The sequence below is a fragment of the Ictidomys tridecemlineatus genome, chromosome 10, assembly GCF_052094955.1.
Source record: "Ictidomys tridecemlineatus isolate mIctTri1 chromosome 10, mIctTri1.hap1, whole genome shotgun sequence".
Classification (NCBI taxonomy): Eukaryota; Metazoa; Chordata; class Mammalia; order Rodentia; family Sciuridae; genus Ictidomys; species Ictidomys tridecemlineatus.
Genome location: NC_135486.1, coordinates 11,719,605 through 11,745,237, shown reverse-complemented (window position 1 = coordinate 11,745,237; position 25,633 = coordinate 11,719,605). Strand labels below are relative to the sequence as shown.

At 37.7% G+C, this 25,633-nt stretch overlaps 1 protein-coding gene across 2 annotated transcripts in view; it reads right to left on the bottom strand.

The window, feature by feature from the left end:
* Positions 1-25,633, bottom strand: part of Fam20b (FAM20B glycosaminoglycan xylosylkinase) — a 51,227-nt gene that overhangs the window by 10,270 nt on the left and 15,324 nt on the right. For both annotated transcript variants that reach the window (XM_078022377.1, XM_005319760.5), the window contains exons 3-5: positions 22,475-22,561; positions 19,373-19,482; positions 3,023-3,194 (exon numbers count right to left, since the gene is read on the bottom strand). In XM_078022377.1, the coding sequence (XP_077878503.1) occupies positions 3,023-3,194; positions 19,373-19,482; positions 22,475-22,561 (369 nt within the window). The remainder of the gene's footprint in view (positions 1-3,022; positions 3,195-19,372; positions 19,483-22,474; positions 22,562-25,633) is intronic.

Below are 25,633 nucleotides of genomic sequence, written 5' to 3'. Positions count from 1 at the left end.
AGATCAAGTGGGTCTGGCTAATGCTTGAGCAGTGGCAGACTGTGGTGTCATATAAGTGATTCTGATTTTGCAGGCATGCAGAATCTAAGAGTTGGGAGGTTACAGTCAAATTTCAAAGGAAAGCCTGAGAGGGGAATACACAAAGGTATGAGAGTGAAACTGAAGCTTCAATGGAGACCCCAGGAAATTAGAGATGCCAGGAATAAGCAAGAGAATGGTGGGACTAAGACCTATGTGCTTCATGCCGTCTCTTCCACTGCCGCCAAGCCATGTTGGAGAAGCCCAAGGAGGGAGTGAAGATGGAGAATGACACATGAACCTGAAAGTGGTGGGGGAGGGTGGCTCAGTGGCAGTGTTCAAGACCAAGAAGCACATGCCTGTTGAGCAAGCTGATGAAGGCCTGTGAAAAGACCTGTCAATAAGTCTGGTTACATTCAGGTTTGATAAGCAAGCAATGAATGACACTTCAGCTCAGCCGGAGATGGAAGATACAGATGCCTTTGAGATGTTCTAGCAGCTGATGGGAGGCATGGCCTTCAGAAGGACCACCCTCACACCATGCCATTGTCCTTGCCTTTGCTACTGAACGGTGAATGGATAACCATGCTTATCACAAAGGAGTCTGTAAAAGCCATGGAGAATCACCAAAATGATCTTCCTCTCTGTTGCACTTTAAGTGCAGCACAAAACTGTATCTGCAGTGATGAACCTAGAGTATAAATTGGGCCAGATTGTTTTGTTCAGGTAAAATAAATTATGAGGTTTAGGATCTGCTCTTGTTTTCATTTGGTTTAATTCCCTGCCCCCAAAACATTTTTTTCCTTGAAACTTGTGGCCAAATGTTGGCTCTCAGTCTATAGCAGGCTCTCACCCTTGAGGCACTTGTCTTAAATTATGTGGAAAGTTCATGTTCACACAATGGCATTTCTGTATGACAATGTGGGGGGCAGAATTCCACGATTTGCTGTAGGTACAGGTTATTAAAATGCCAGAATTGCAAGCTTTGTCAAGCACATGGTAAAGTTGAAGAGACAATACTGGAATGCTTCTGAAAAGTGAAAAAACAAAACAAAACAAAACAAACAAAAAAAAAAACCTAAGTTCTTCTGTAATATGGCCAATTGCTTACTCTTTCTCTGCTCTGGAGTGTATCCCCTGAAGCCTGAGGCCCAGGATTCTACCACTCAACTCAGAGGCTGGTATGGATATTTGGGGAAAGATCAGCACAACAGAAAGAAGCTTTTGCCCTTTTCAAAACATATAAGAAAATAATTTCCATGTTTCTCATGGTAATTATATTGAAGCCTCAAATTTCTTCTAGTATTTACTTCTGATGAATAATTATGATCTATATAAAAAGACTAAGAGTTGCTGAACTGCCATGATGTTGTGTAATAGTTACTTCAAAGCGTGCCTGCAAAAGAAAGCGACGGGAAAGGTGACTTAGTGTTCTTATAGACTTGTGTTCTGCTGCTTTCTGAATAGGTACTAAAATATGTATTAGTATGGTGATTCCACTTCTTTTTTAACTTTATTTTTTGGTGCTAGGGATCAAACCCAGGGCCTCACACATGCTAGGCAAGTGCTGTGCCATTGAGCCACATTCTCAGCCCAAGATTATTTTTGTTTATTTGTAGTGCTAGGGATTGAACTCGGGTCTCATGCATGGCACATGCTGTGCACTGAGCTATACCCTCAGCTCCTGGTGATTCTAGTTCTATGAGATATTTGGGGGTCTATACCAATTAAAATGTTTATATTTCTGCTTATTGTACTTCTATAAGGATCCATTGCTGCTTGATGGCCATTTTCTGCCTTTTATAGTCACCTGACAATGACACATTATCCCACTTGCTTAAAATCTTAAAAAAGAAAATGTTCTAGTTTGCTTTGTTTTGTTGTACTGGCTGCGGGGGAGGGGGGATGGATGTTTGTTGGCTTCATTATGTTTTTCACAGTCTGTACATTATTTGTTGTACTTTACTACAGTAAACAGCAAAACAGTTTGGCAAAAAAATGAGGTGGGGAGGGCAAAGATACCAGGAATAGGGAATGCCTGCTGAAGCTGAAGGCAATGATCATGCTTTGAAGAGAGGCCAGGTGGGCTGTGTGGCAAAGCTGTAAGGGTGGGGCTGCCCAAGTCTATTGAAGCTAGACCTCATGCCACTGTGTGCCCCAGATGCCAGACATGGAGCTAAACAACTTAATGTTTGTGCTGCTGGGAGTTTGGTCATGCTTTGTTCTGATTCCTTCTTGTTATTTTTCTATTTCTCTCTTTTAGAATGGAAATGTTTACTCTGTGCCACTGATTTGAAGTGTATTACTTGTTTTTTTTAAGCTAAGAATTTGCCTTGAATCTCAGACAGACTTTGGACTTGGGCTTTTCAGCAATGCTAAAATAGTTAAGATTTCAGGGATTCCTGGAAATGGACTGAATGCATTTTTCACCGTGAGATGGACACAGCCTTTCAGGGCCAGGAGAAGAATGTTATAGTTTGGATCTCAAATGTTCCCCAAAGGCCATGTGTTGAAGGTTTGGTTGCCAACGTGTAGAGCTACTGGGAGGTGGTATAACCTGTAGGGGATGGGGCCTAAGCCACTGAGGGTGTGCACTGGAAGAGCCATTGGGACCCCAGCCTCCCCGCCCCTCTGCTTCTGGGCTTCCTTGAGGTGAGTGTTCTCTCCTGCCATCTACTTTTAATATGAGGTACTGTGCCACCATGGGCCCAAAGCAATGTGGCCAAGTAACCATGAATAATTATGATCTATATAAAAAGTAACAGAAATATTTAAAATAAGGGCCAAAATACACCTTTCCTTCTTTTAACTGTTGATTTATCTCAGGTTTTTGTCATAAGGACACAAGCTATTATTGAAACACTGTCACTGCCTTCCGCCCTTAACCTGACAGTTCTTCTTTTTTTTTTTTTAAACTCTTGGACAGAATGACTGGCTCCTATGCAGGATTGGCACCTGGCCAGGCACAGGGGAGAATTAAGCTATGGCTCAGAGAAGCATTTACCTGGCCAATTTGCCTTCTCGATAAGTCCTGCCCCAGGGGTGTCGGTGTTTCTGCAGAGGCCACACATCTGGAAGCCAAAGCGTGACAGATCCTTCCATTGTGTCTCCATCTGCACAAGCTGGCTCTGTTTCTCGGCAGTAATAGCACTTCCCATAGAAACAAGTATTGTTTCCTAAAGGACAGAAAGGAGTCATATACGCTTAAGGAAAAAACAAAAGATTCTAAATTCTTCCCTAAATAATGGGAAAAAAAATCAGCTAAGAGGACACAGACAGCAAAGATCCTGAACTTAATATATTTTACACATTTTTTTGAATAGATAAGTATATGGTATAAAACTTTACAAGGTCCAGAAGGATTTATACTAAAAGGTAAACTGCCATCTGGTGTAGCAGTGCACACCTGTCTATAATCCTAGCAACTTGAGAGACTGAAGCAGGAGGATAACAAGTTTCAGGCCAGCCTCAGCAACTTGGTGACATCCTGTCTCCAAATAAAAATATAAGTAGGACTGGGGAAGAACTGGGGATATAGCTCAGTGGTAAAGCATCCCTGGGTTCAATCCCTAGTACCAAACAAACAAACCAAGCTTCTCCCTCAACCCGCTCCTCTCCCTTTCATCCTGTTCCTTTTACCTAGTGTCACTCCCAAGAGTCAAGTACCACCTCATTATTTTCCTTAACTAATTAAAAAAATTTTTTTTGTTCTTTGTAGTTATACATGACAGTAGAATGTATTTTGATATACCATACATACATGGAGTATAACTTCCCATTCTTTAGTTGTACACGATGTACAGTTACACTGGTAGTGTATTCATATAAGAACACAGGAAAATTATGTCTGATTCATTCTACTGTCTTTCCCATTCCCATCTCCCCTCCCTTCCCTTTATCCCTTCTTTGTCTAATCCAATCAACTTCTATTCTTTCCTCCAGCCCCCTTATCGTGTGTAAGCATCTGCATATCCGAGAGAACATTCAGCCTTGGTTTTTTGGGGATTGGCTTATTTAACTTAACATGATAGTCTACAGTTCCAGCCATTTACTGGCAAATGCCATAATTTCATTCTTCTTTGTGGTAAGTAATATTTCATCGTATATATGGAATTTTCTTTATCTAATCATCCGTTGAAGGGCACCTAGGCTGGCTCCATAGCTTAGCATTGCGAATTGAACTGTATGAACATTGATGTGGTCACATCACTATAGTATGCTGCTTTTAAGTCCTTTAAGTATATGCTGAGGAGTAGGATAAATAAGTCAAATGGTGGTTCCATTCCAAGTTTTCTGAGTAATCCCCATATTGCTTTCCAGAGTGGTTGCACCAATTTGCAGTCTCATTAGTAATGTATGAATATACCTTTTCCCCCCCTTCCTCCTCAACATTTATTGTTGCTTTTATTCTTGAGAATTTCCATTCTAACTGGAGATAAAATCTTAGTGTAGTTTTAATTTGCATTTCTCTAATTGCTAGTGATGTTGAACAGTTTTTCATGTATTTGTTGGTCATTCATATTTCTTATGTGAAGTGTCTGTTCAGTTCCTTTATCCATTTATTGACTGGGTTATTGGTTTTTTTGAGTTCTTTATATATCCTGGAGATTAATTCTCTGAGGTGCAGGTGGCAAAGATTTTCTCCCATTCTGTAGGCTCCCTCTTTCTATACTTTTGTTTCTTTTGCTATGAAGAAGCTTTTTAGTTTGATAAAAATCATATACTTAAAGGACTTAAAAACCCATTTATTGATTCTTGACTTTACTTCTTGCACTTTAGGAATCTTATTGAGGAATTCAGTTCCTAAGCCAACATGATGGCTATTTGAGCCTACCTCTTCTTCTCCTAGATGCAGGGTCTCTGGTTTAATTCCTAGGTCCTTGATCAACTTTAGAGTTTTGTGCAGGGTGAGCGATAAGTGTCTAGTATCATTTATTACATAAGGATTTCCAGTTTTCCCAGCATCATTTGTTGAAGAGGCTATCTTCTCCAGTATGTTCATGGTGCCTTTGTCTAGTATGAGATAACTATATTTATGTGGATTTGTCTGTCTTCTATTCTGTATCATTGGTCTTCATGTCTGTTTTGGTGCCAATACCGTGCCGTTTTTGTTACTACAGCTCTGTAGTATAATTTAAGGTCTAATATTGTGATGCCTCCTGCTTCACTTTTTTTTGCTGAGGATTGCTTTGGCTATTATGGGCCTCTTATTTTTATGACTGCCTTTTCTATTTCTATGAAGAATGTTATCAGAATCTTAATAGGAAGTGCACTGAATCTATACAGTGCTTTTGGAAGTATGGCCGTATTGATAATATTAATTCTGCCTATCCAAGAACATAGGAGATCTATCCATTTTTTAAGGCTTCTTCAATTTTTTTCTTTAGTGTTCTATAGTTTGTAGAGGTCTTTCACCTCTTTTGTTACTGAATCCCAAATATTTTATTTTCTTTGAGGCTATTGTGAATGGGATAGCTTTCCTAATTTCTCTTTCAGTTGATTCATCATCGATTTATAGAAACACAATTGATTTATTGATGTTATTTTCATATCTGAACTAATTTTGATTACAGAAAATGTTTTCCTCTTTAGCAGGACTGAAGTTTTGGCCAGTGTGCCCAGGAAAGGGAGAGAGGAAACATGCTTAGTTTGGTAACATGGGTTGGGGGTAAGTAGTTGAGGAAACAAGTAAATAGACCAAGGACAACTGGAACCAGGTTTCTCACAGAGGGAGAAGGAAGATAAATACACAGAAAAGGAGATGGCCAGAATAAACTCCATCATGAATTAGAATTGGACCTACTGGTTTCAATTGACGTTTTCCTTTTTAATACTTATTTCTCTAGTTGTAGTTGGACACAATATCTTTTATTTTTATGTGGTCTGAGGATCGATCCCAGGGCCTCAATGTGCTAAGCAAGCACTCTACCGCTGAGCCACAACCTCAGCCCTCAATGGTTTTATCACACACACAGAAGCATAAAACGTCATGTATGTATGTGTATATATATCTGTGTGTGTACATGCATACATACATTTCCTATGTCTATACTTCAAAAGAACCCCAAAATAATGATACTAGGTAGTAATGAGCACAACCACATATTGGTTTCTAAAGACCATTCTCCATTAGCTGTCTCCAAGGTAGGAGCAAGGAACAACATGCCAGTTGTAAGGAAATGCTCAAAGAAAGATGAACTATTCCAAAAGCACACAGGAGCTAGTTTGTAGGGGCTACCTCTGGACAAATCTGGGGCAGTCTAAACATCAAAATAAAAATTATATACTAATAAATTAAATCTGTAAATTCATAGTGACATGACTAAAGAAACCTGTGTGTATGGGTGGGGAGGGGAGTGTTGCAAAGGTCTACCCTACAACAGAATGACAATAGAGAAGCAAGACAGAATTAGAAAATTGCCATTTGGCAACTATCATAATAATTCAGACAAAAATTGTCAATAAATGCTAAAACTGGTGGGTGAACATTTGATAAGGCATGGGATATTTACATAGCTCTAAGGTATTTCCCTATAAACGTACTCATTAGTAAATACAAAATACTTATTAACTTTATACTGGAGAAACCCTGCACTTCAAAACCCATCATCTTGAACAAGTGATAAAAGTTGTTATCACCAGAAATGGGACTTATCAAAAAATCTGTATCATGTACCTTAGCACACATATCATCTCTCTAGTATTTTGCCAAAATTTTTAAATCATGAGTAGATATTAGATAAACCCAGATTGAGACACTTTAAGTTCATGAAAACTTAGGAGAATAAATAATTGTTAAAGACTGATGGAGTTGGGCTGGGGCTGTAGTTCAGTGATTGAGCGCTTGCCTAGCACATGTGAGGCTCTGAGTTCAATCCTCAGCACCAAATAAAAATAAAGGCATTAAAAAAAAGAGAGAGAAAGATTGAAGGAGGTTAAAAAGAAGTAATTGACCATAACATGTGATGCCAGAATGAATTCTGGATTTATACAGAACATTCCAGAAACAACTGGAAAAATCTGAATAGAGTTCATGGATTACATGGTGATATTGTGTCATTGTTAATCTCTTGATTATGATGGCTGAATGTGGTTATGTTGGAGAGTGTCCAAGTTTTAAGGAAGCATCCAATGGAGTAACGGGCACTCATGTCTGCAACCTATTCTCAAAAGGTTCAGAAATGTTAAATGAGGGATCTGAGTGACTCTAAACTATTTCTACTACTTTTATGTAAGCCTAAAATTGTTTCAAAATAAAGTTTAAAGTTAATATTTCCTCTGCCCACCCTCACCTCCATGAAAAATAGCCATCAAATATACCAACCTTCTATACCTCAAAAGCCTCATCTATTCTTTTTTTTAAAATAATGAGACCAACCCTTTTGAAAGAGTTATTTATATATAAAATTTTAGCTGTTGATGGACCTTTATTTTATTCATTTATTTAAACGTGGTGCTGAGAATTGAACCCAGTGCCTTACACATACTAGGAAATTGCCCTACCACTGAGCCACACCCCAGTCCTCATCTATTCTTTTAATAACATTATTATGTGGGTGTATCCTTTAGGAGACAAACAACATTCACAGTTATTTGTATTTCTAACTTCCAGCAGAGTACATAGTAAACAGAAATGAAACAACCAAGTATCCACCTGCAAAGCTGAATATACAGCTTTCCTTCACCTTAAAAACCTTTTCAGATAAAGAAGATTTGATCTGTTTAAAAAGTATCACATTTAGAATGTTTAAAAATTATAAAAATAACATAAATTTGGGCTGGGGTTGTAGCACAGTGGTGGAGCGCTTGCCTAGCATGTATGAGGCACTGTGTTAGATCCTCAGCGCCACATAAAAATAAAGATCCATCAACAATTAAAAAATTGTTTTTTAAAAAACATAAATTTATAAATATAACTGAATCAGGAATATCAGTAAATCTTTCAGAGTGTAACCATACATGAAAATTTTAAAGACCATAGGAAAAATAACTGCTAGAAAGCTCTTTTTTCCCCCCTTCCTTTATTTCTTAGTCGTACACAATACCTTTGTTTATTTATTTTTATGTGATACTGAGGATCGAACCTAGGGCCTCACACGTTCTAGGTGAGTGCTCTACCACTGAGCCACAACCCCAGCCCCCGCCTCTTTTTAAAAAATTATACATGGGCACAATATCTTTATTTTGCTTCTTTATTTTTATGTGGTGCTGAGGATTGAACCCAGTGCCTCACATGTGCAAGGCAAACGCTCTACCACTGAGCCACAACCCTAGCCCCTAGAAAGCTCTTAAAATAACAGAAAACTGGAATAAAATGTAAGCCCATTAATAGACTAGTTAAATAGAAATTATGGTAGATCCATAAAATGGAACACTTTAGTTGGTGAAACAACAGAAGAATTAGAAAGCTTTTCATATGTAATATGAAAAGATTTTAAAGATATTAAGTAAGAAGAATAAGATAAAGAACTACTAATGTGCCATGTTGTATAAAAATGAGTTAATCATAAATATATTCATATTTTATACAAAAAAACCATACAAATTACTAATGGAAGTCACCATTGGGAGGAAGGAAAAAGAACTGGATGTATGCAAGGAAAACTTGCACTGTAGTCCCTTTTTTTTTTTAAATTTTTTTAGTTGTACACGGACACAATACCTTTGTTTTTATTTATTTTTATGTGGTGCTGAGGATCAAACCCAGTGCCTCACACATGCTTGGCAAGCGCTCTACCACTGAGCCACAATCCCAGACCTGTAATCTTTTTAATACTTGAGGCTCAGGGGTAGAATGCTCACCTAGCGTGTGCAAGGCCCCGGGTTGAATCCTCCGCACCATATAAAAATAAGTAAATAAAACAAAGGTATTGTGTCCAACTATAACTAAAATATAATAACTTGGAGTGTGGCATATTGGTTTAAGAGGTTCTAGGTCAGGTTTCTGGAGTTAAAAATATCAACAACTTCTTTTTTGGTGGTGGGATCAACCCAGGGTCTCATGCTAGGCAAATGCTCTATCACTGAGCAACACCCCCAGTCCATAAAATAAAAACTAGTTTAGTCAGGAAACTGAAAGACTCTGGGCATATAATTTCATTTTTCTACACATCCTCTGTAAAATGGAGATAACAGTTCCTCCACTGTCAGACTATGAAGGCAAATGAAATAATCCACAGCAGAATGCAGCATAGGCCTGACACTGTCAGAGACCAATCAATGCCAGCTATTTATTATTTCTGATGGTAGAAATGTGGTTCTACCTACCTTTTGTGACTTCATGAGCCTGAGGCTCCAAGACTTTAAACTACGTCCTGGACATGCTAAACTTTTGAAACTGATTTTCTGATCACTTCAATTTCCATGCTTTCTTTGGGTCCACTACCCACTTTGATAATGAAAACTATAATTCAACCCAGACTTTTCTCCAGAATGACTAGTCAACATGTACTCCTGGATGTCCCGGCAAGGAAACAAAATACCCAAAATTTAAATGCACTCTTTTCCTCTGCTCTACCTCCTTAAGTTGGCTTCTTTCAGTATATGAATTATGTAATTAACAGCTTCGTTATTCACTAGAAGTCATTCTTAATTTTGTCTTTTGCTCAACTACCTTTCCTGGCCAAAATGTTCATCAAATTCTTTCCATTCCAATTCTTATCTCAAACCTTTCCATCATGTCCCCGTCTCTTACTGCATATGAATTTATCCCAACAGTACCAAGTGCATTCTACACTCCTATGCTTATTACAGCACTCTTCACAATAGCCATGACAATCAACCTAAGTAGTTACAGATGGATGAACAGATAAAGAAAATTTATCTGTTCATGAAGTCACAAAAGGTAGGTAGAACCACATTTCTACCATCAGGAAATAATACCATTTAGCCATAAAAAAGAATGAAATTTTCTGTCATTTGTGGCAGCATGAACAGAACTGGAGGACATTTGGGAAAAGGAAAAATTATGAAGACAATAAAAAGACCAATGGTTACCAAGAAATGAGTGGTGGGGAAGCATAAGGATTTTTAGAACAGTGAAAATATTGCATGATACTAAATGATAGACACATGCAATTATATATTTGTACAAACTCACAGAATGTACAAAACTAAGACTGAACCTAACATAAACTATGAACTCTGGGTGACTAACATGTGCCAGTCAACTTTAACAATTATACCACTTTGATGTGGGATGGTGATAATGAGGGAACCTCTGATGTGGGGGTCAGGGGATGTTTAAGAAACTTCTTTATTTTTTAATAATTATTTTTTAGTTGAAGTTGGATACAATACTTTAATTTTATCTATTTATTTTTATGTCGTGTTGAGGATCAAACCCAGGGCCTCACACGCACTAGGCGAGCGCTCTGCCGCTGAGCCATAGCCCCAGCCCTGTTTAAGAAAATTCTATCTTCCAATTTCACTGTGAACCTAAAACTGCTCTTAAAAAAGTCTTGAAAAATACGACAAGAAGATTGTGAGATTAGCCTGTTGTTAAAAACTATACCCCCAGTCTAGTCCTTCTACCTGCCTCATGCTGGAGGGTATCTAGAAGATCATCACTCCCCAAATGCACCCATTAATCCTGCATTATCATCATCCCATTACTTTACTCAATGCCCTCTCTTCCTTGATGCTTAGGAAACTCATACTGACTCTTCAACACTTGGGTCAAGTGTTAAGAACTTCCTCTATAACCTTTTTTCTGGCATCTCACCTCCCCATACTTCATACAACATAAAGTTAATCTTCTATGAGTCTCTGAGGAGTGACATCTTGGCTATTTCTCGTCCCCCTCTCTATCCTAAATCCACAGGATTCAAGTTTGTCTAGCACAAAACTGAACAACCAAAGGTAATTAGAAAACATCTGAAACAAGTCAGTGACACCACATGCTTTTGACTATCTGTAGAAAAGCATAGCCTGTGCCTTACAAATTTAAACTCTGAATGTTGATTCTCACAAATCTTTAAAACATTCAGTTTTACCTAATTTTATACATAAATCCATTCATTCTAGCAAAAAGCAAGGTGAAGGCCATAGACGCTGCTGCCGTGCCCAGAGGCCTCTTCTCTGGGTACAGCCTCAGTTACCTCAGATTCGAATTCCAACGCTACCTTCACGGTAGCTGCCACTGAGCAGAGATCTCCTGTCCATCAACCACTGACTGCACCGCTACGGCCATTGCTGCTGCCTCTGATTCCCCTGCTGCCAACCTGAGATCACCTGAAGGTCTTCTTCCTGGGTGCTGCTGCCACAGAAGAAACTACTACCCTGGATGCAAGCTGAACACTGCTGACCCCGGAGATCGCCTGGTGACACTGCCCCCACAGCTATAGTTGCAGCTGCCGCTGCAGCCACCGCTACTGCTGACCCACTGCCTGCTGCCAACAACCATGGCCACTACCACTGCTATCACAGCCTAGAGGACTGCTCTGGGGGAGACTCCAGGTTTGGTTGCACGTGGCTGCACCCATTTTGGGACACCAGCCAGGGCCTGGGGCCTGGGTGCCAGCAGTTTACATCACAAGAGCCTCTGTCTGGGGACTGCAGCTGGGAACTTCAGGTCCAATGTGGGGGTGCCTGTGGGTTTGGAGGAGCCTGGGTCTTCCTGCTGAGAGTGCTGGTGGCCCTTGTCTTGGTGCTGCACCTCAGGGGTGCTCTTTTGCATGAGTGTATCCTCTGGTTGTCTCTCTGCAAGTAGGAGCAGCATTGAGATTCCGAGAATGCAGTGCAGCTGAGCCTGAGGTATCTGAAGCCCAGATCGGTGGGACAGAAACTGGGTTTGTGAGAGCTGATCTGGGTTTGGTGATCCCAAGAGATGTTAGAGACAGGGCTGAGAAACTGTTGAACATTGACACAGTTGTACTTTCCAGCAAGATTTATTTTATTTTTTGATTTACTAATTTCTCTATCATATTTGGAACGGATGTTTTTTATGCATCAGTGTGTGAAGGACAATGATATATGAATGGTGTTTTGTATTCTTATATCTTTAATTTTTTCTCTTTGTTCATATTCTTCCTCTCTCTTGTCTATTTTCTTGGATTTTTCCCCCCAACTTTTCTCCAACAGCCAATCTCTGTCGGCTCCTCTTCCACTCTTCCTGTGAATTTTTACTTCTAGCTTCTCTCTTCCTCCCTTGTGAATATTGCACACTACACTACCTTTGTTCTCTCATCCACCATTTGAATTGTAAATCATTTTAACAAATATTCTGTTTGCACTATAAATAGTTACTGAACTCATCATTTTGGTTCAATGTAAGAAAGCAGTAGACACCTTAGTGGGAGCTATTAGGTTTAAGGCTATATACTGCTGATATTGGTCTTACCAGTAAAGGCAAAATGCTGAAACCTTCAGGGAGACTGTAGGTCTGCAGGGTAGAATTTATCTTGCCTTACATCCTTACTTTCAGATGGGAAAACACACTAACAACATGAAAAAACAAGGGAATAAAGTGCTCCAAACAAATCAACATGCTTCAATAACAGAAGCCACTAATAACATGATAGAAGAAATATCCAAGAAGGAGTTCAGATTGTATACAGTTAAATTGGTATGTGAAGTAAAGGATAGTATAAGGAGCAAAAATCAAAGAAAAAATACAGAAAGTGAAAGACCATTTAATAAAGAGTTGGAGCAGAGATACAAACCAAAGGAATGCACAATCTTTTCAATGATATAATAACAGAAAACTTCCGAAACCTAAAAGAATGGAATGGAAAATCAAATACAAGAGGTTTACAGGACCCCAAATGTACAAAATTACAGCAGACCACACGAAGGCACATTATAATGAGAATAACTAACACAGAGAATAAAGATAAAATCTTAAAGGCTGTGAGATAAAAAAAAAAATCAAATTACATATAGGGAAAACCAATTTGGAACTCAACTGGTTTCTCAGCCCAGACCCTCAAAGCTAGAAGGTCCTAGAATAATATATTTCAAGCTCTTTAAGAAAACGAATGCCAATCAAGAATTTTATATCCAGCAAAATTAAGTTTTAGATTTGAAGATGAAATTAAAACATTCCATGATAAACAAAAATTTAAAAAATTCACAATTAGAAAACGCACACTACAGAGCATTCTCAACAAAATATTCCATGAGGGTGAAGTGAAAAAAAAAAAGTGAAAACCAAAGGGAGGATCTACACTAAAGTGACATTCAATCAAATGAGAAACTAAGACAAATCAAAAACTAGAAATAAATCAAAATGACAGGGAATACAAATCATATCCCAATAATAATCTTAAATGTTAATAGCCTAAACTCATCAATCAAAAGACACAGACTGGCAGACTGGATTAAAAAGCAAGACCCAACAAGATGCTGTCTTCAGAGACTCACCTCATGGGAAAGACATCCACAGACTGAAGGTGAAAGGATGGGAAAAACTTATCACTCATAAGAATTGCATAAACAAGCAGGGGTTTCCTTTCTCATTTCAGATAAAGTACACTTCAAACCAAAGTTTATCAGAAGAGACAAAGAAAGACATTTCGTACTTCTTAAGGGAAGTATATATAAGCAGGACATAACTATTATAAGTATTTATGCCCCAAACAACAGAGCATCTATGTACATCAAACAAACCCTTCTCAATTTCAAGACTCAAATAGACCACAATACAATAATACTGGGTGACATTAACACACCTCTCTCACTACTGGACAGATCTTCCAAACAAAAACTAAATAAACTATAGAACTAAATAATACAATCAATAATTTAGACTTATTAGACATAGAATGAATATTTCATCCATCAATGAGCAAATATACTTTCTTCTCAGCATCTTTTCTAAAACAGACCATATCTTATGCACAAAGCAACTCTTAGTAAATACAAAAAAAAAAAAAAAAAAAAAAAACCAGAGATAATACCCTGCATTCTATCAGACCACAAGGGAATGAAATTAGAAATAAACAATAAAATAAAAAATACAAGTGACTGTAACAAATGGAGACTAAATAATACAATATTGAATGATGAATGGATAGTAGAAGAAATCAAAGATAAAATAAAAAAATTCTTAGAGGTAAATGAGAACACTGATACAACATATCAAAATCTCTGGGATACTATGAAGGCAGTACTAAGAAAAAAGTTTATTGCATTGAATGCATTCATTAAAAGAATAAAAAGTCAACAAATAAATGACCTAACACTACATCTCAAAGCCCTAAACAAAGAAGAACAAATCAACACCAAAAGCAGTAGAAGATGGGAAATAATTAAAATCAGAGCTGAAATTAATAAAATTGAAACAAAAGAAACAACTGAAAAAATTGACAAAACAAAAAAGTTGGGTCTTCAAAAAAATAAAATAGATAAACCCCTGGCCATGCTAACAAAGAGAAAAAGAGAGAAAACTCAAATTACTAAAATACAAGATGAAGAAGGAAATATCACAATGGACACGTCTGAAATACAGAAGATAATTAGAAACTATTTTGAAAATTTATACTCTAATAAAATAGAAAATATCGAAGACAACAAAAAATTTCTAGAGACATATGACCTACTCAAACTGAATGAGGAGGTCATTCATGATTTAAATAGATCAATTTCAAGTAATGAAATACAAAACGCCATCAAAAGCCTACCAACCAAGAAAAGCCCAGGACCAGATGGATTCTCAGCTGAGTTCTACAAGACTTTCAAAGAAGAATTAACACTAACATTCTTCAAAGTATTCCATAAGATAGAAAAAGAGTGAACCCTTCCAAACTCATTCTATGAGGCTAATATCATCCTGTCACCAAAACCAGACAAAGACACATCAAGAAAAGAAAACTTCAGACTAATATCCCTGATGAACACAGGTGCAAAATTTCTTGATAAAATTCTGGCAAATCGCATACAAAAACATTAAAAAGACAGTGCACCATGACCAAGTGGGATTCATCCCAGGGATGCAAGGTTGGTTCAACATATGGGAATCAATAAACATAATTTATCATATTAACAGACTTAAAAGCAAGAATCATATGATCATCTCAATAGATGCAGAAAAAACATTTGACAAAATACAGCACACCTTCATTTTCAAAACATTAGAAAAACTAGGGATAGTAGGAATATACCTCAACATTGTAAAAGCTATATATGCTAAACCCAAGGCCAGTATCATTCTAAATGGAAAAAAATTGAAGGCATTTCTGCTAAAAACTAGAATAAGATAAGGATGTCCCTTTTCACCACTTCTATTCAACATCATCTTTGACATGCTAGTCAGAGCAATTAGACAAAAGAAAGAAATTAAAGGGCTGGGGATGTGGCTCAAGCGGTGGCGCGCTCGCCTGGCATGCTTGCGGCCCGGGTTCGATCCTCAGCACCACATACCAACAAAGATGTTGTGTCCGCCGAGAACTAAAAAAAAAAATATATATATATATATTAAAAATTCTCTCTCTCTCTCTCTCTCTCCTCTCTCAAAAAAAAAAAAAAGAAAGAAATTAAAGGGATACAAATAAGTAAAGAAGAACTCAAACTATCACTATTTGCTGATGACATGATTCTACATCTAGAAGAATCTAAAAAATTCCACCAGAAAACTTCTAGAACTAATAAATGAATTCAGCAAAGAGGCAGGATATAAAATCAACACCCATAAATCAAACATATTCCTGTACATCGGCAATGAGTCCACTGAAACAGAAATTAAGAAAACTACTTCATTCACAATAGCCTCAAAAAAAACAAAACAAAACAAAACAAAAACAAAAACAAAAAACAAACCTGGGACTCAATCTAACAAAAGAGGTGAAAGACCACTATAATGAAAACTACATGACACTAAATAAAGAAATTAAAGAAAACCTCAGAAGATGGAAAGATCTCCCATGTTCCTGGATAGGCAGAATTAATACTGTCAAAATGGCCATACTACCAAAAGCATTATACAGACTTAATGTAATTCCTCTTAAAATCCCAATGACATTCTTCATAAAAATAGCAAAAGCAATCATGAAATTTATTTGGAAAAATGAGAGACCCAGAATAACTAAAGCAATCCTTAGCAAGAAAAGTGAAGCAGGAGACCATCACGATACCAACCAATCACAATAGCAGACCTTAAACTATACTACAGAGCTACAGTAATAAAAACAGCATGGTATTGGCATGTAGACTTGTAGACCAATGGTACAGAATAGAGGACACAGAGACAAACCCACATAAATATAGTTATGAGATACTATACAAAGGTGCCAAAAACATTCACTGGATAAAAGATAGCCTATTAGGGTTAGGTGCTAGTAAAACTGGAAATCCACACATAGTAAAATGAAATTAAACCTTCATCAGTCACCCTGCACAAAAATCAACTCAAAGTGGATCAAAGACTTAGGCACTAGAACAGAGACACTATGCCTAACAGAAGAAAAAACAGGCCCAAATCTTCACCACATTGGCCTAGGATCTGACTTCCTTAATAACACTCCTAAAGCGCAAGAAGTAAAATCAAGAATTAATAAGTGGGATGGACTTGACTTAAAAAGCTTCTTCTCAGCAAAGAAAACAATAAAGTGAGGAGAGAGTCTACAGATTGGGAGAAAATCTTTTTTTTTTTTCTTTTTTTTTTATTTTTTGGGAGAAAATCTTCACCATGTGTACTTCGATGAACTCAAAAATCTTATCACCGAAAAAAATAAAAATAAAAAAAAATAACCCAATCAATAAATGGGCTAAGGGCTGAGCAGACACTTTATAGAAGAAATATAATTAATTAACAAATACATGAAAAAGTGTTCAACATCTCTAGCAATTAGAGAAATGCAAATCAAAACTACTCTTAAGATTTCCTCTCACTCCTGTCAGAATGCTGAGAGCCATTGCCAAGTAGGAATGATGCATGGCATGACCCAGGTCATTTGCAGTGACATTGCATGTAAGGTGACCTTGCTCAAGGATCTGGGTTTAGGGCGGATCAGGGCTTAGGGTGGATCAGGGTTTAGGGCACTCCTTGGGTTTAGAGCGGTTCCAGATTTAAGGTGTATCCTGCTGGGAATAGGGCATATCCTGCTGCCTCAGGCCCGCCCGCTCCTTGAGTTCCCCTTGAGTTCTCGTGGGATTCAGAGAGTATTTTGGGATGCAGAGCCCAGTGGAAGCGTGGATTTCCCCAGAATGTGTGTGTAGAGTGCCAGTGTGAGTTCGGGAATAAAGAGTTGCTGTTTGAATCTACAAGGTGTGTGGTGGCTCGTGATTTTGTGCCCAGCCAGACTGCAGCATTGCCAAGGTCGCGGGTTCTTTCCCCGTACAGGCCACTGGGCTCTGCATCCCAAAATACTCTCTGAATCCCTTGAGAACTCAAGGGGAACTCAAGGAGCGGGTGGGCCTGAGGCAGCAGGATCCGCCCTATTCCCAGCAGGATACACCTTAAACCTGGAACCGCCCTAAACCCAAGGAGCGCCTCAAACCCAAGGAGCACCCTAAACCCTGATCCACCCTAAACCCGGATCCACCCTGGTCCTTGAGCAAGGTCACCTTACATGCAATGTCACTGCAAATGACCTGGGTCATGCCATACATCATTCCTACTTGGTAATGGCTCTCAGCATCAGAATGGCAATCATCAAGAATACAGGCAACAATAAATGTTGGCGAAGATGTGGGGAAAAAGGCACACTCATACATTGCTGGTGGGACTGCAAATTGGTGCAACCACTATGGAAAGCAGTATGGAGATTCCTCAGAAAACTTGGAATGGAACCACTATTTGACCCAGCTATCCCACTCCTTGGTTTATACCCAAAGGACTTAAAATCAGCATACTATAGTGACAAGACCAGGTTATATCCCACTCCTTGGTTTATACCCAAAGGACTTACAATCAGCATACTATATTGAGAAGCTCAATTCACAATAGTTAGACTATGGAACCAACTTAGGTGTCCCTCAATAGATGAATGGATAAAGAAAAGGTGATATATATACTCAACGGACTGTTACTCAGCTTTAAAGAAGAGTGAAATTATGGCATTTTCCAATAAATGGTTGGAGCTGGAGAATATCATGCTAAGTGAAACAAGCAATTCCACAAAACCAAAGGCCAAATGTTTTCTCTAATATGCATAAGCTAATTCACAATAAAGTGGGGGAAGTGGCACCAGGGAAGAAGAGATTACCCTAGATAGAACACCTTAGATTAGGTAGAGGGGAGGGGAGGGGATGTGGGGATAGGAAAGATAGTAGAATGAAACGACATTATTACTGTATGTATCTATGTGACTACATGACCAATATGATTCTGCAACATGTACACTCAGAAAAATGAGAAAGTATATGTCATGTATGTATGATACATCAAAGTGCATAAATAATTCTACTGTCATTCTACTGTATAACTAGTTGAAACAAATACAAAATTTTTTTAAAAAGCAAGGACTTTTATAATATCTGTCTCATTTTGTAATATCTGACTCAACATTCATGCCACAAAGGAGAATACCACATCACTGAAGAAAAGTCACTATGAAGAGGTTGAAACAAGAAACCATAGCACCTCTGATTTTTTTCCCCATTCTCTTCATGCCCACAAAGGGACTGGGAGTGAGAATGTTAGATCCCTCATTTCAGAGTGAGATAATGGAAACCAGAGACATCATAGCTAGCTTCATGCACAATGAGTTAAGCTGACCCTTGCAGAGTAGGAGGAGGTGGTGGTGATGTTTCAGGCCCAAATGCAACCCTACAAGGGAATATCTGATCCTCTTACAGAGTTACCTTAAACTTTCTTCAATTATAAGAAGACAGCTGCCAAGAAAACACATGTATATAAAAAATAAGTGAGCCAATGATATGTAAATAGTAACTTATTTAGGCCAAATTTTGAATGAGACTTAACTGTGAGACCAAGTGGAAGAAATAAAATTATCACTGCTTTCACTATTAGTAACTGACCTTGCTTTCTACTTCAGAGGCAAGAAGGTATGCACTGGGCAAAATTTCATTTCCATTTACCTTTAAATCTGTTTCCCCCACCAACCCAAGACTAGGTTGTTTATTTGGTTTGTTTATTTATTACTGGGGATTTAACCCAGGGGCATTTTACCACTGAGTCACATCCCTAGCCCTTTTTATTTTGAGACAGAGTCTCGCTAAGTTGCTGATGGCCTTGCTAAATAGCTGAGGCTGGCCTTGAACTTGTGGTCCTCCTGCCTCAATCTCCCATGTCACTGGGATTACAGGTGAGTGCCATAGCACCTGGCTCTGCTTATTTGTTTTTGTGTTCTCTCAAGTTCTTCAAGTCCTAAGAAATGTGAACCTCCTTGCTGATGATGCCCCATTTAACTTATTAACTGTTCCCCTATCTAAATATCCTCTATAATCTTCTTACCTACAGCTAGGAAGGTGCTCAACAGCTGCTCCGTAGCAACAGGCTTGATCTCTGTCCGTAGATTAACAAACCTGCCAACCACCAAGGGGGCTCGGCGGAAACCCAGAATCCTGGTTTGGAAGGTTGAAGAAGAGAAGAAAAAAATTCTTAAAAGATGTATTTTAAATAAATAACAGTCTCAAAAATTATGTTTATCATGTTAGATGTGTGAAGAGATTTAGGTAGGCAGGTAAATCTTGTTTTTTAGAGGTACATATATTTAGGAGTTTAATTTTAAGATTGATGTAATTTATTTTCCACTTCAGCAAAAAAGATTAGGCTAGCTGGCCAAAATGTGAATAGTTGTTAAGTGTAAGGAATGGGTATATCAGTTCATTATGCTATTCGCTCTACTGTTAGAAATTTTTCATAATAAAAATTAAACATAAAGAAAGTATTAAAAAAAACTGGGCCTAAACTCATACATGGGTTCAAAACTTTGAGTAAAATAGCACACTGATAAAACTATGCAAATTGACCTAAAAGAATAAACACAGGACAACTTAAATACAGAACATCTGGAGGTCTTTGTCATCAATGGTCTAAAAGCACTATGATTAAAAACCTTAAGATTAAAAACAATCATTTTTCAAATAAATTAATCTTCCTGGCTAATAAACACACACTCCCTGAAGAAAAATTAGAGGGGCAGAATTTGGAACATAGAAAAAATTAATAATGAAGAAAATAAAGATCATCCATAATTCCACAACCTAGAAATAACATTTTGGCATGTAAGCATTTTTCCTTTCCATGAATGTATAAACACATACTACACATATGTACACACCATTGAGCTCATACTTATATAGTTTAAAATGCATGTAAAAACATATTCTGAGTTACATATGCTCACACATGTATGTATAAACATTCTTACAAGTATGTGCATATCATGGAGTTACACTGTGTACAGCTTTGCATCCTTTGTACTCATTCTTGCATCAGGAACCTTCCCCATCCATATCATTAGAAAGACTTTAAAAGTGGTTATGTAATAAATAATCCACTATTTAGGCTGCTGATTCTGCCCTAAACCTAATCTTAGAAAAGCCACAAAAGCAAAGAGACCAAAAGACCTGCAAAGTAACATGAAAATTGAGAGAAAACCCCTAAGGCCCAAGAAGGTATCTAAATCTGAGTGTAATAGAAAAACAGCAAAACCAAAGCAGAAGTGTCAGGAGCCATGAACAGAAGAAAAAGGGTGGGATGAAGTCTTTCTGCCCACTGACCAATGCTGGCCAAAGGACAGCAGGCAGTCTAGTGCTGAAGGGCAGTATCACAGCAGCACTTGGGGCTGGTTAGGAGCAATTAACAAAGAAATAGGGGTTGTCCAGAGAATATCTGGCTTTTTTGTGTGTGTGTGTGATTTTTTTTTTATTGGTTGTTCACAACATTACAAAGCTCTTGACATATCATATTTCATACATTAGATTGAAGTGGGTTATGAACTCCCGAATATCTGGCTTTAAGGTAGGAAAGAACTTTCAAATACAAGACTCCAAAGCACAAATCATAAACTACAATATTATGTTCAATTGTTATCAAAAGTAACTATTTCTGTACGAAGATTATCTCACTCTACGCTCACTGTGTGAAAAATTAAAACTTGCCAGAGCTGGAAAAATAAAAAATAAAAGAATAATGATATACCTCTTTATATATATTAACAAAAATTCCCATATTGGGTAATATAAATATTATTCTGGAAATGGGGAAAGGATGTTCTGCATGACCTGCTGGTGTTCAACAAATGGGAAACAAGAAAGGAGCTGGGAATGAAGAAAATAGGCAAATAAACAAAGTCTTGGACAGCTTGATTCCAGTGTGCCATAATGTGAGGAATAAGATTTACCCAACTCTCAGTCATTAGGTCTTAAAAGATGTTGTCCAAATTCATGGTATTATAAATATTTATTTGAGTTTTTCCATATTAGAAAGTTTCTTAGAAATACCTTAGATATATGCATAAAAAGGTAATTATTTGTTCAAAGCGTATGAACATTTAATACTTTGATACAAAATGCCAGCGTTCTTAACAGAAAGATTGAAATTAAGAATTTTATAAGGAGCATATCTATTCCTGCCAATAAAGTATTACCCTTTAAAAAAAATCTTTGCCATTTTCAGCAGGTAAAGATAGTAATCCATTGTTTTAATTAGTTTTTAAGATTTCTAGTAAGAAAGAACTCCCATATTTATTAGCAGTTGATAATTCCTATTCAGTTAACTTCCTGTGTTCTTGACACATTTTCTAATAAAATTTTAGGGTATACACAGATTTGTAGAAACATGTAAAAAAATCCTTCCTAATAGAAAAAAAATCCACCCTTATTTCTTTATGGTTCCCTTATAGATTTATTTTTAAACAAATATTGTGAATAATTTCATTTAAAGTCAGTCAATATGCCACACAGAACTGGTGAGATGAGTAACTGGAATACTAGACACCTCAGCTAACAGGTTTCTGACTAGAAACCTACTGAGAAAAATCTATTAATTTTCCTGATTATAGAATTCATATCTATTTTTTAATTACTGTTTTTTGAGGCAGTTAATGTTTTTCATACACGTATTTATACATACATACACATACATATTTATATATACACATAAACACACACATATATATTTGTATATTTATATATATAAATTTTAAAAATACAAGAGAATATATTTCAGTTTATATGTTGCCAGTATGTGGGGATGAGTCATATTATTAATGACCAATAATAATTCAGACATCTGAATTCAAAAATTTGGTTTTCATCCTGCCATTTTATTTATCAAGATCTTCACTCATGATAATGACAAACGGAATGCCAGGAATGGCATGAGGTAAAAGGAAGTAAAACTCTGAAGTTAAAATTTACTTTGGTGTTCCTGGTGTCACCCATATGAGGGACTCACACAAACATAATGGAATTTAGTCAACCAGTTATTTAAAATAGGTAACAAGTCCAAGTTATTAAAGTGTCACACTTAGGAGGAGTTCACAGTTCTCTTCAAGAGAGATTCTGGAAAGGAAACAAAGTGAACATAACCCATTGGGATTACACGTACCTGTCCAAATGAAAGGCTGCTACCTCTGCGTTGTGTCTATCATAACCAGCATATGGCTCCCCTTCCACCACATAGTCTCGGCTATACCTGCAAAGAGAATGGGATGCACAAATGTTGACATGAATTATACCAGTACCAGAGGTGACAGCACAAGAGGTAGAATACACATTCAGAGCAAACCTGACTGTGCTCCTTTGACACCTTCTCTGTCAACCTCAAGAACAATTCTGGGCTAGCACCCAATTGTTGGTAGATGGCTTAAAGATTAGGTAAAGAAGGAAACCAGAATTCCCTATCTGCCCCAGCAATCATTCAATGACTAAAACATGGAAGATGTTATTGTTACCCATCTAACAGGCTTTCAATGTAGTTAAAATACAGCTACATAGTAATTTTCTGGAAGGCAAGAACCATCTGTATATTGCCAGAATAGTGTTAAACCTAGAGTTAGTGCTTAATAAACGTCTACTAAATAGTGAACTAAAGAAATAAAGGAGGGCTGGGGATGTGGCTCAAGTGGTAGCGCGCTCGCCTGGCATGTGTGCGGCCCGGGTTCGATCATCAGCACCACATACAAACAAAGATGTTGTGTCTGCCGAGAACTAAAAAATAAATATTAAAAAATTCTCTCCCTCTCCCCCCCCCCTCTCTTTAAAAAAAAAAAGAAAGAAAGAAAGAAAGAAAGGAAAAACTTCATTTACCAGAATGGCTGTGATAAGGCTTATAAAAGAAGTTTAAATTTCTTTGGGAAAAATAGTCCTGACACTGCTTAATTTTTTTAAGTGAGAAGGCAAAAGTAATTCTGAAGAAAGCTGCTTGAATAACCCTTCTGGCCTGGCAGCAAGAGCTGAAAGTGGCTCTTTGTTACTTGACTGGGTAACCTTGAGTAAAACCCTCTGTGCTCTAGGTCTCAGATTCCTTATCTACAATATTAGGGTTAGAGCAGGAGACCATTTCTTTCTTTCTTAATATATTTTTTTAGTTGTAGATGGACATAATACCTTATTTTATTTATTTATTTTTATGTAGTGCTGAGGATCGAATCCAATGCCTAACATACTAGGCAAGCACTCTACCACTGAGCCACAAACCCCAGCCCCGGGAGGTCATTTCAAAGGTATCTTTCATCTTAAACTACACTCTGATGAATTTTATGCCACCTACATGACATAAACAAAGGATAAGAAAACCAGCATATTTATACTAATCATCTTAAAAGAATTTTAAAAAACTGTTTTAGTTGTAGAGGGATACAATATCTTAATATTTAATTCACCTATGACTTCTACTGCTCACTTGCATTTCTGAATCAAAGGGGACCTAATAGATTTCACAATGGAACTCTAAAATAGAAATAAGAGACTGAAGTGAAGGAAAGCAGTTCCACTAAGGACAGTGAAATTCTCAATGCTGAAACAACTACAAGTGGAAAATGGTACTATAAGGTAGTGGCCTCCAACTTAAATGACCTTAGAGTACAAAGTGAAATCGCATTCCAAAAACATGTCTTCAAGGCAAAGTGAGGAAGCATTCAAGTTAGAAAATAGCATCATCACTTGGGTGGGCACAATTTTTCTTAGCATGTTCCATATGCCACGTATTTTTTGCTCCCCATACAAATGATCGTTTAGGTTTCTTAGGTTTACACTGGCTGCCTCTAAATTAAATTTCAATTTTTAAATACTACTACAACACTTTTCTCTCTATTATAGGTGAAGTCTATCCATAAAGCTGGGGGACAGTTCTTGAATACTTTATTTTTCAGGGCTTCAGTGAAGTCCAAGGAAGCTATGTGGTGATATGCAGCACATTCCAGTAAGTGAAGCATTAAAGAGCTTCCCAATACATCTAAAGGCTACTGCAGAGAAATGTAAAACCCTAGAGAAATCCAGGGCTGGAGGGGAAGGAAAAGGGAAAAGAATAAGAATCAAAATGTATTGGAGTCAGGCATCTGAATCCTCAGCTCATATTTTGGCTGTGAGAACATGGAAGTTCAGAACTCTGGATCTCATTTTCCTCATCTATAAAATAGTTTGGTTAGCTAATCTTCAAGGTCCCTTTCAATATGCTCTAAGATCATTCATTCATTCACTTCTACCTAGTTCTGGGCTCCTGCCTTCTTATTCCTTTTCTACTATAACTGCAGCTTTTGCCTATAAAAATCAATTTACTTCCAGAATAGATACAGCTATGTTGAAAAAAAATTACTTTGGTAGTGTAAGGGAAAATGTGTAAATAAGTGTCACTGTATTCCTATATATGTCAACTACCTACACATACCTTCTATGTCTGAGAGTAGGACATGGACAACCAGGCTCCAGAAATGCTGAAACCACAGTGGCTGCAAAGAAAGGTGCTTGTCTCAACTTGGCAGATTCAGACCCTCCTTTCTGCAGAGTGATCCATCTTAAGTCACTGACAAAACAGCAAAATTCATACAGTAACTGCCAATAAATCACTCCTATCCTTCTAGTGAAGGACATCAGAGTTTGACCAAGGACATCAATTTGCACTTAACAGCAGTTCTAAATAGCTTGTGAGGCCCTGGAGGTCAGAACAGCATTTTGCTGGCTGTTTAGGGATGAAGTCAATTTCTAAAAGTACTGAAACCCTGCCAGCCACTTTCCCCAACCTTCACTAGTGCCTGGTGTAAAGAAACACTGGTCAGTATGTGCAGTGACTGAGTTCACGCCTTCTTCCAGGGGCCATGCAGAAGCTGGGTGGGAAAGGGAGTAGGCTCAGGCTGCCCAGTGCATGGTGGGGGGAAGTAAGGACCCAGTTTAATAGGAACAAAAAGCAAAGGGAGATAAGGCATAGCATATCGCGGAGGACCAGACTGTGGGGCCCTTGATCAGTAGGCTATAGAGGCTAGGTGTTATCCAGTGGGTCACCTCACAATAATTATTTGTGCTGGGGAAGTCCTTGGATGTTTTAAAGTTAAGGAGCTAAGTGATAATTTAAGTATTTTAGGGAAGAATTTTCAGGACAATCTGGAAGAAGAAAGTAATGGGAAGGCTGCAGGAGCAATAAGACGTGAGGCAAGCAAGTAGTGACTAGGCTTTATGCCTTTTTCTGTTGCTACCTCCTTTATTTATCATTTTGGCCTCTCTCCCCTTCATTTATACTTTGTCTGAACATGAGTTCTGTCCATACTGCACA